General features: G+C 42.1%; 2 protein-coding genes across 2 annotated transcripts in view; both read left to right on the top strand.

The window, feature by feature from the left end:
- The first annotated feature begins 600 nt into the window (after positions 1–600).
- Positions 601–7863, top strand: ppm1da (protein phosphatase, Mg2+/Mn2+ dependent, 1Da). The gene is made up of 6 exons (XM_035680574.1): positions 601–1261; positions 2580–2808; positions 4234–4358; positions 4460–4641; positions 4790–5014; positions 5573–7863. The coding sequence occupies exons 1-6, from the start codon at positions 736–738 to the stop codon at positions 5960–5962; spliced, it is 1677 nt and encodes a 558-aa protein (XP_035536467.1). The 5' UTR covers positions 601–735; the 3' UTR covers positions 5963–7863.
- Positions 7864–8589: 726 nt separating this feature from the next.
- The window catches only part of brip1 (BRCA1 interacting protein C-terminal helicase 1), an 84641-nt gene continuing 83261 nt past the window's right edge, over positions 8590–9969 (top strand). Inside the window, exons 1-2 of the mRNA XM_035680703.1 lie at positions 8590–8831; positions 9030–9155. Coding sequence (XP_035536596.1) covers positions 9063–9155 — 93 coding nt within the window. The 5' untranslated portion in view covers positions 8590–8831; positions 9030–9062. The remainder of the gene's footprint in view (positions 8832–9029; positions 9156–9969) is intronic.

Genomic DNA, 9969 nt, shown 5'->3' with positions numbered 1-9969 from the left:
CTTTCACTGGCTCTAAAGGACTCAGGACTTGGTTGCCTTCAGCAGAGGTACACAGAAACATCATAAGACTGAAAAAAGCATTGAATCATTGGACAATGTTTTGTCTTTAAGTACGACATTGCCTTTAAACATACACCTAAAGTAAAGGAGTTTTTTTTTCATTCTTTCATTTTGTATCAAACAGTTTGAGACACATTCTGATAATTCAGCTTCAGCACGGCCTGCTGTACCTGCACTGGCTGTGCATGTTATATATCCAAAATCAACTATAAGCCCTTTGCTGAACTCTACAATTCCTACACTGTTCACCCAATATGGATGTGACCACCACAATTAAATTAAAGCTAGAAGTCACAGCTTTACTCTCATACTCATTATTTAAATTATATATTAAAAATCAATTTCAAAAGTGCAGGAGTACAGAGCTAAAACAACGAAAATATACTGCTGATTCAAATACTTTTATACATAAAAACTGTACACACATTTCTGCTACACATGACCCTAAATGTGTCAGCTTGCGATTGGGGTCCAACCGCTAGGGGGCAACAGCTGCATTGGCGCTACCACATCCACGTGCTTAGAAGAAGACAGAGCTTGACGCCAACACGTTCGAGCATGCCTACTACGCTCGAACATAAACAAAGGCAGGACGCTGCGCTGCAATTAACTCTACTTTCCTGTAATTTTATATGCTAACTGCCGAAAATTGGAGAGCGACTTATTTCTGGAGCCATGGAAAACGCATTATTGATGCGAGTGAGCGTTTTTACCGACCAAGGAGGCAGGAAATACATGGAAGATGTGACCGAGGTTATAGTAGAGCCCGAGCCGGGAGAGGACGAGCCGACGTCGGGAGAGCCGGAGGATAGCAGCAGGGGAGACTGCTCGGTCAGTTTGCTGCATGGGGACGCGCATCCAGACCGGACGGGTGAAATCGAGGAGTCCTCGCTTGTTTCAGATGCATTGTGCGAACCCGAGCGAACTGACGACCTAAATATATCAGTGGAAACATCCCTGCAGGGGGGTCAGAGCCCGCCGGGAGCTGAGACGAGCACCGCGACTCGTTCCCGCCGTTCCGTCGCGTTCTTCGCTGTGTTTGACGGGCACGGGGGTCGCGAGGCTGCGCAGTTTGCACGAGACTACCTCTGGGAGTTCGTGAAGAAGCAGCGGGGCTTCTGGTCCGACTGCGACCGGGAGGTCTGCGCCGCCATACGCAAAGGATTTGTAGCGTGCCACCATGCTATGTGGAAAAAGCTCCGTAAGTTTACCAACACCTTACTAAGTTATAACACAACGTTATCAGCTGTCAGTAGGGACGGGTGTACTCCATGTCTGCCTCTCCCTCTGTTTGAGTAGCACGAACAGCACATCAGCCTCCAAACTACACCACAGTCTGCGGGCTAACGTGAAATGTTTTGACTTAAGTTAATGAAAGCCGGATTTACCAGAATATTCTGTGGACCCAATGGAGTCTTTTGACGTTATATAGCGTTATAGTTATGTAAAATAGCAGATGGCTAAACTAAATGCATTTAATTTTTGCTATAGTTTTGCTATTTCAATACAGAATGATTAATGGGGCTAACATGTTTAACCACCACTGGCTAAAAATGTTAGCAGTAGCCACCGGGTTCAATTCAAACAAAGCCTGGCTGCCACAGCGGACACAGACAACCGGTTACCAATTCAGAAGAGTGTTCAGAAGTTATTTTCTGTGTTTTTAGGCCGATATTTTAGTACTTTCTGGTACTCAATCTATGTGTATTATCGTACATTTTGATATATTTCTATATTTTGTCATAACAAAGCCTATTGAACAGTGACGTAGCCGGTGTGCGCTACACAAACAGACGCCGGGTGTCTGCCTGGATATGCCTGGGCATGTTAGCTGTTTTCCAGCTGGTGTCTGCACACACTGTCTGTTCCGTAAAGCGCATGTCTGACTGTGATTGCATTGGAGAGACTCTCCTGGACAAACTGATCAACTGACCGCCAAGTTACAGTGATGGCGCCATGCTCAGCACATACATGTTAAATGTGTAGTTCAGTGTATTGTAACCTAGGCATGGGACGATATGAACATTTTATGTCACAATTATCTTTTCAATATAGTTGATGCACAATATTATCACGATAATCATTAAACATTGCTCTATACTTTTTATATGGCATTGACAATGGAATCACTTTACCTTACATTTGGTTAGGAGCACATATATGTATTGCATCACAGATAGGCAACTCATCTCCCCTGTTCTGTATTTTGGAATTATTTTCACAAATCTGGAATCACTTTTTTTTTTAATGGGGATACAATGGGCCAGCCAGGCAACATAGGACTGTATGCTGGCCAGCTAGGCAGCTTCTTCAGGTCAATCCATGTAAGGATATTCACAATTATCATGATGATGGAAATCCACCATGATACATTTGTCTGAGTGTTTTTATCTATACATCTATATATCATCCCATCCCTACTGTAACCAAGAAGGGAATATGCAGTTAGCAGTTTGTAAGCACTAAATGGTTATTGTAGCTAATTAAATATATTCATTTTCTCTCTTTCATCTTCTCAGCTGAATGGCCAAAGACACTTACAGGCCTTCCAAGCACATCGGGCACCACAGCCAGCGTAGTGGTCATCCGAGGAAACCGTATGTATGTTGCCCACGTTGGGGACTCTGCAGTGGTTCTTGGCGTCCAGGATGACCCATCAGTCCCATTCATCAGAGCTGTGGAAGTCACACAAGACCACAAACCCGAACTGCCCAGAGAGAGGGAGCGTATCGAAGGTCTGGGAGGGAGGTAAGGCTTAACCCACGAGGCACCCTGCCTCTGCATTTTGTTTAAGTATAATATTCAGGTTAATATTGTTCTCTGGTGTAGTGCTCTTATTACATCGCAACAGGTATTTTTGAAGCCTGGCCAGCACGCCATTGCCCAGAACACATCACCATAACTGTAAAAAAGGCCACAGGGACCGATTGAATACAAATGTTGTAACAACTTTCTCATTCTCACGACTCAGCACCCGCACTGTCCCCAATCTGTGACAAAGAAGTGATTGTAACCAAGAAGCGTCTCTTTTGCACAATAGTAGATCAAAATGTTATCAGCCTTAAGGGATAAAGTTCTTTATACTGTCTGTGGCATGTCTACTGATAAGATGTTGTGATTGACAACAACAAAGCCTTTATGCTTACATCGCAGGGTAAACTCCACAGCTTTAAGGGGGATGTATAGTTGTGCGTTTAAGGGGTTAAAGCATTTTCAATGGACCCTACACGCAACGTATGTCAAGATGTAATGCTGCATTTAATTTATTCATATTGTGGGGAATGTCAGTATAGCTCTCTATAATAGAACTAGTGAGTAGTGCTGCTTTAAATCATATTATGCCAAACATTAGGCCTAGGGCCATGAACATAAATTATAAATGGTATACATGGATATGTGATTCTCCCTATATGTATGGGAGGGAGGATATAAAGTTAATTTATCTCAACTCAATATGTCAGTATCCTTACATTATTGTATATTATTATTGTTGTTGTATATTATCATTATAATGTATAGTGATGCACATTTTGAAGTATTGGATTAAAAAAGGTCGATGAAAACAGATCTTCTTGGGTTTTGTTGCACTTGCAGTGACGTGGTGAGTGTGGTTGTCAGCTCTCCACTGCTGTTTTTCTCTCCCCGGAGCACGGACAGAACCCCGCCTGCGGTGAAACAGTGTGGAGTGGAGTGTGGCAGCTGGCGTAAAGATAATGATCAATTCGGGCTCAATATAGCAATACTTGTCTTTGAGATGGGATCAAGACATCCCTAATATTTTGACTTACCCCTCCAGTTTTCTGCATTAAGAAAATTAAGAAAAACATTAAAGTGTAACAAAGTTTTTTGTGTATTTGTAAAATGTCATAATACACACCATCAGAAATGTTGCAACAACCATGATTAACTTTAAAGCAGGATTCATTTACCTTAATTTAGACCCAGTTTTTAGCTTAACTAAAACAAACAAAGCAGAAAAACCAGATCTGAAACAATTTCAACAAAAATGGAATATTGGTAACATTGTAACCTTCATGTACTTAGTAAACTGGCTGCTGAGTGGAATCCTTGTTTTTGCAGCCCATCCATAATGTCTAAAAGTGGCTCTCTGAAAATTGTGGATACTTTGTTTGAAGTAATCAGCAGCGTCTCTCTCCCCTGGTCTGTTAACAGTGTGATCAAGAAATCTGGTGTGAACCGGGTGGTCTGGAAGAGGCCAAGGCTGAGTCACAACGGCCCCGTCCGGCGGAGCACTGTCATTGACCAGATACCGTTCTTGGCAGTAGCCCGGGCTCTTGGTAAGCAAAGCAACAATCATGGATCCCTTTAGCCAGTCCTCATGGAGCGAGTTTGTCCAGACCAGGGGTGCCTTCAGCTAAGTTTCTCTTCTCTGCGACAGGTGATCTGTGGAGCTATGACTTCTACAGCGGGGAGTTTGTGGTTTCCCCCGAGCCAGACACTAGTGTGGTGATCCTCGACCCCAGAAAACACCGCTACATCGTCCTGGGCAGCGACGGCCTGTGGAACATGGTGCCACCCCAGGAGGCTATCTCCATGTGTCAGAACAACGACGAGGCAATGGTGAGCGGAGCAAAGACTTGTTTCTGTAAAGGCTAGGTAACTCTTTAGCAGTTATCATTATATATGAGGTCTATCATAGATCAAGAGGCCAGTAATATCCACCTTCTGTCAGACCCTGTCTGTGCAATAATGGCCTTTCATGCTGCAGGCACCATGTGGGGTATCAAGTGCCCGTCAGCTGGTCAGCCATGCTCTGCTACGGTGGCGCCAGCGGATGTTACGCGCTGACAACACCAGCGCCATCGTAATCGCCCTGCAGGAGCCTGGCACCCCCCAGGACACCCTGCACCACGAGGAGGTGCTGCTCGACTTAGCCAAGGTGTCCCAGTGTCCTCCCACCTCCATATCCCGCGCTGACACTCCTCTCCTACAGGTAATGTAACAAAATCAGAAGGTTCAGGTTTCAGTTAGTTTCAACAGAAAGTTTAGAAAGTGTTTTATATTTCCCGTATACTTGATGCCTGAATCAGGTTCATGACTGAAGCATTGTATTTTTAATACACTTATGTAGAACTGCAGCCAATAACCCTAACCTGTTTTGAGTAATTCTTTGAGGAAAAAACATCCAAATTCTCAGATTCCAGCTTCTCAAATGTGAATATTTTCTGGTTTCTTTAGTCCTCTATGACAGTAAACTGAATAAAACAAGACATTTGAGGACATCACCTTGGGAAAGTGTGGTCGACAGCTGGACTTCAACACTTTCTTTTACATGGTTTAATTTTACTACGTAACATTTAGACAGAGATCTCGTACATAGGTATCACTTCACTACAGTCTTTAGAAGCCTTATTTGACCAGATTATATAAGTCAACTGTAACAAAGGAGAGAGCCAATAGTTGAGTATCTAAAAATTCAGATCACTAACACACTGGAAATGAGTGCTGAAGTTTGTCCTGACTTATTTTTTTTTAACCTGTTCTCCTGCAGCGCTCTCCAGAGGAAGACTCTCCCTCCGCCGTGTGTGAGCTCCTCCCTGCTTTGGAGCGGCGGGACGGACTGTCAGGAAGCAACAGCCTGTACCACATGAATCTGTCTGACCCGTTCGCTCTGGCTCCGCTGTGTCCACACAGTAGTGTTGAGCTGGCCGGTCAGTCCGAGCCCACTGACAGGACAGTCGGCTGCAGGACACCCAACAGCAAAAGAACTATTGACAGCTCATCGGCGTCGCAAGCGGGCCCGTCGGCCAAGAAAGCCCGGCGCAGGACTGCCGACAGGCCGCCGCTAGTCCAGCACAATGCAGAGAAGAAACAGAAGGAGTCCAGTAACGTCTCCCCCATTCTCCAGCAGCACAACAAGACCACAGTGTGTGTGTGCTGAAACACACACACTGACACATCAACCTGCTGCCTCCCACTGTCAGCATCGTCTCCAGTGGCGTTTCTTTTCCTTTTGTTTGCTATTCTCCTGCACATTCTCACAGAGGTTGTGGAAAGACCTGCACCAGTACAATACTTGTTTTTGTGAAGACATCTTGTGTCTTTGTCTCAAACTTCCTCCCTGAAATGCAGATTCTTGTCTTCTTCAGAATCAAATGTTTGATTCATGTCTTACTTCAATTCTTTCTGCTAACAGTTGTAAGAAATAAGTATAGCTAATGATGCTGGTGTAAATATTATCCATTTTATAGGTGAACATTGAAAAGTAAGTCAAACTGTTCATTTAAAACAAATATATATTTTTTATACATTCTTTAATGAAACTTTAGATGAGCTCCACCACAGCCTCCATCTCCACCTCACTCTCCTCACATAACATTGTGTGTACACCCTGTGTTTAAACATATTTATGTATTTTTATTCTTATAACTTTATCACTGGAGACTTGTCTTGAATATAAACTGAAGGTGCTGCTACAGTCACAAACTATAAGCTACTACATTGTGTATATTGGTATATAAATATATGTAATAAGTGTTGGTAGCATTCGTCTTTGTTTGACAGCATGTATTTTGCCATAACACATCTGCCCCGGTGAGGTTTCAAGTGAAGGTATTATTAAGTTTTAATCGCAGACTACATCCTAAGGGACAGGTCCACTCTCTTAATCATCCTACATTGTTGTAATTTGTCACAAGAAACTACATTTTGGTGTCTTGACTTGTGGGCCTGTGAGCCCCCCCATCCATACATCAGGCAGTGATTTCCTGTGTTTCCGAGAATGCCTTTCTACAGCCCTCTGCTGTGCTGAAGCTTTAGCAGGAGTGTCTGTCTTTACAACGATAGATTTCTCCCTCTGCTGAACGTCCAGGTGGCTCTAAAACAAAGACTTCCTTTGGTTCTGAGGGACCAACACAAAAGCCAATGTTTACAATTGATGATGATGATGAGTATTTTGTGCGGCCAGACTTCCACTGTGGCCGCACTGGAGGTATCAGTGATGTCCTGTTCATGTTTGGCCATACATCTGTATGAAAAAGAAAAATGCTCCATCACAAGCATGTTGGTCCCTACGGACTGTCTCGCATCACCAGTCCATCTTTGTTTGCAACAAGACAATAACTGTTGAGAGGTTTCTTTAGCATTCTCCTTATACAAGCCATTGTCCCTCCATGCTGCAGCTGCAGTTGTATTGTTACTGATGTATGCACAAGGCTCATTTGTGAGTAAATCCACTCTGCATGGACTTTCTAAGAGAATACTTTTGCACTATTATGGTGACCTTAATTGTTTTTGAGAAGGGACTTGTTTTCTGTCCTGAAAATGAAACTGATGCAGTCAAAAATGAAATTAAAGCAAATGGAGAATGTCTTAGGACAAAACTGATTTTAACTTTAACAAGTTGAAAATTTGAGTTTGTGGAACATGGCCGGGCCCTCCTTCTGATTCTCAAATGACAGGTGAGAAACATAAATTTTTGAGAGCATAATGACCATTACGCAGATAATGCGGATGTCTCAATCTTTGCAAAACCTTGTTATGTGACGATGATGTATTTTAAGTGCAATTTCTAACAAGAATTTGTAGCATTATGGATTGGTTCAAAAATATTGTATGATGTTGATTGACAGTGTTGGAGGAAGGATAATGTTCATGTTTGACATGTTCTCTTTGAAAATACTGTCTGTTACTGGGCTCGGGATCCCTGTATGATTTTTATATACTATTTTTGAGTTGTTACTCATTTATTATCCCTGATTCAGATGGCTGTGCTAACAGCATAAAATGCATGTGTACAGTGTAAATGTGAAAAACACTTATCTGGAAATAAACCTATTTAAATAAAAAGCTCCTTCAAGTAAAGCAGTTACTAAAGACTTAGAGACTTCACTTTATTGATCCCTTTGGGATGACTCCCTCAAGGAAATTGAATATGCTTTGCAAGTAGATGGTGACTTTGTTTTTCAGTATCCCACAATGGTCTCAGGCTGAGGACATCACTTTACATTCAAGTGCTTTTGTTACAGTTAGACTTTGAGTACATAAATGCATTTTGATTCTGGTCTCTCTTTGAGAATACTTTTTTATTTCGCCATTGGTTGGGTACTAATAATTACTGTAATATTATTAGTAATGGGTTAGGTTTGGTAGCTAGTTATTGTAGTCCTGTTCAAAATATCAGTGTCATATATAAAGATGCATTTTCCCATTGATCCTTAATATCACAATCACAAAGTATATAAGGGACTAACCTGTGAAAACACGGACATGCCGGGCACTATGCGGATGTTTACAAACGTAACTTCCGTTGTGTTTTGTATGACGTCAAGTTGTAACCGACAGGCCACACCAATCATTGGAAAAAAAAGCGTAACAATTGCCACTTGTCGCCTGTACTGGTAACTTTACATGCCCAACAAAAACTGGTTGAAGACTGTATTTCTTTGAATGATTTTTAGAGAGAAAATACAGAAAGTTTGCCTTCACTTTGACTACATTCCATGATGTTTCACAATAATGGTTTTATTTTGAAAGCAACAGGAAGCGCTAATGCCTAATATGGCTAACTTCCTGTCAAGTTCTCAAATGTGATTTCTGAGAGCGGGAAGAATCATGGGAAGAGCAAAGTGGACCTGAACAGCGTCTGTTCGCTCAGTCAGTTTCCTACAGCGTTACTGAATGTCGCCAGTTCAACCCCTGGATATGGACACAGCAATGAACCAACCCAACGGTGGAAAACTTGGCATTAGCATTAGCTCTTGCTAAGTAGTCAGTAATAACGTTAGCTAACACTGACTCTCGAGGCTCAGGTAGGTGGCAACTTCACACACAGAAAAGGGAAAAATAACGTTTGTTAAACTGTTGACACGTTCCTAACACCGTGTTAGTTAAGTATGTGGTGTATTACAGTAGCTTAGTTTATGTGTTAATGAGCAACTAACATGGGGTTTTTTCACATTGATACTAACTTAGGTCATTTAAGTTTATCAGACATGTTTCTTGTTTAGAAAGGCAGCCCTGTGAAGCAGGCACAGAGGAACATGGCTGCATCCCCAGTGGAGTACACCATTGGAGGGGTGAAGATCCACTTCCCCTGCAAGGCATACCCATCCCAGCTGGCAATGATGAATTCAGTGAGTGACATCTTCATCATTTGGTTAACTAACTAACCATTTAAGTGAACCAGTATAGCCTATGGGCCTGTTATAATTTATAGGGAATTGAAAATACCCTGTGCACAGCAGTGCTTCTGTTTCGGTTGCCAAAACCCCTCAAAGCAAATCAAATCTGATGAAGCAACATGCCAAACACATAGTTTTTTTTTGTTTTTATGTTAATGTAATAAAACAGTCATCATTCCCAGTATCCTAGTGTGCACTGGAATATATATTGGATGAAGTAATGAATAAGTATTTTATCCATCCACCCTTGCACCAATGATCTACACCTCCTTATGCCAGTATATCACAGGGCAGAAAGATATAGACAAACAACACGTTCATGTCAGTGTGAACAGCACCAATAACATTGAATCTGGACTTTTCAAATCTGATTAGGCCAATTTGATATGTGGTCCTAAGTCAGACACTGGTCTGAGTTTTTGCAATGGGACATCAGTGTAAACGGTCAGAATAAAGTGTGACATTTCTGTACAGGCAAAACTTGAAATACGGCCTGTATTTGCTCCAACTCCACATCTACACACACTTCTGTACAGAAGTAGCAGCCATTGCTCTACAAAAAATAAAAAATGTGGCTTTCTTTCTCCTCATTCTCATTCTCATCCTCATTGTCATTGTCACCTGCTCGCAAATTTACCACTGCACATCAACATATAAATGAAACTGTAAAAAAAACCTGATGTAACTTCAGTGGCCTCCATATTTACTTCCGTACAGCAGTGTGCTGCAAGTGATGTCTTTGTTTAAAGTATATTTTTTTCAGCTT

The sequence above is a fragment of the Morone saxatilis genome, unplaced genomic scaffold (assembly GCF_004916995.1).
Source record: "Morone saxatilis isolate NCDOM2014 unplaced genomic scaffold, NCSU_SB_2.0 Contig8, whole genome shotgun sequence".
NCBI classification, from domain to species: Eukaryota; Metazoa; Chordata; class Actinopteri; family Moronidae; genus Morone; species Morone saxatilis.
The sequence above is the reverse complement of the archived record's forward strand: the minus strand, read 5'-3'. Positions and strand labels throughout refer to the sequence as shown.

What these genes read in the sequence shown, in the direction of transcription:
- ppm1da (XM_035680574.1), top strand. Translation starts at nt 736, where the DNA reads ATGGAAAACGCATTATTGATGCGAGTGAGCGTTTTTACCGACCAAGGA. An exon ending in TGCTATGTGGAAAAAGCTCC is followed by an intron (nt 1,262 to 2,579) that starts GTAAGTTTACCA and finishes TCATCTTCTCAG; the next exon opens with CTGAATGGCCAAAGACACTT. An exon ending in ATCGAAGGTCTGGGAGGGAG is followed by an intron (nt 2,809 to 4,233) that starts GTAAGGCTTAAC and finishes GTCTGTTAACAG; the next exon opens with TGTGATCAAGAAATCTGGTG.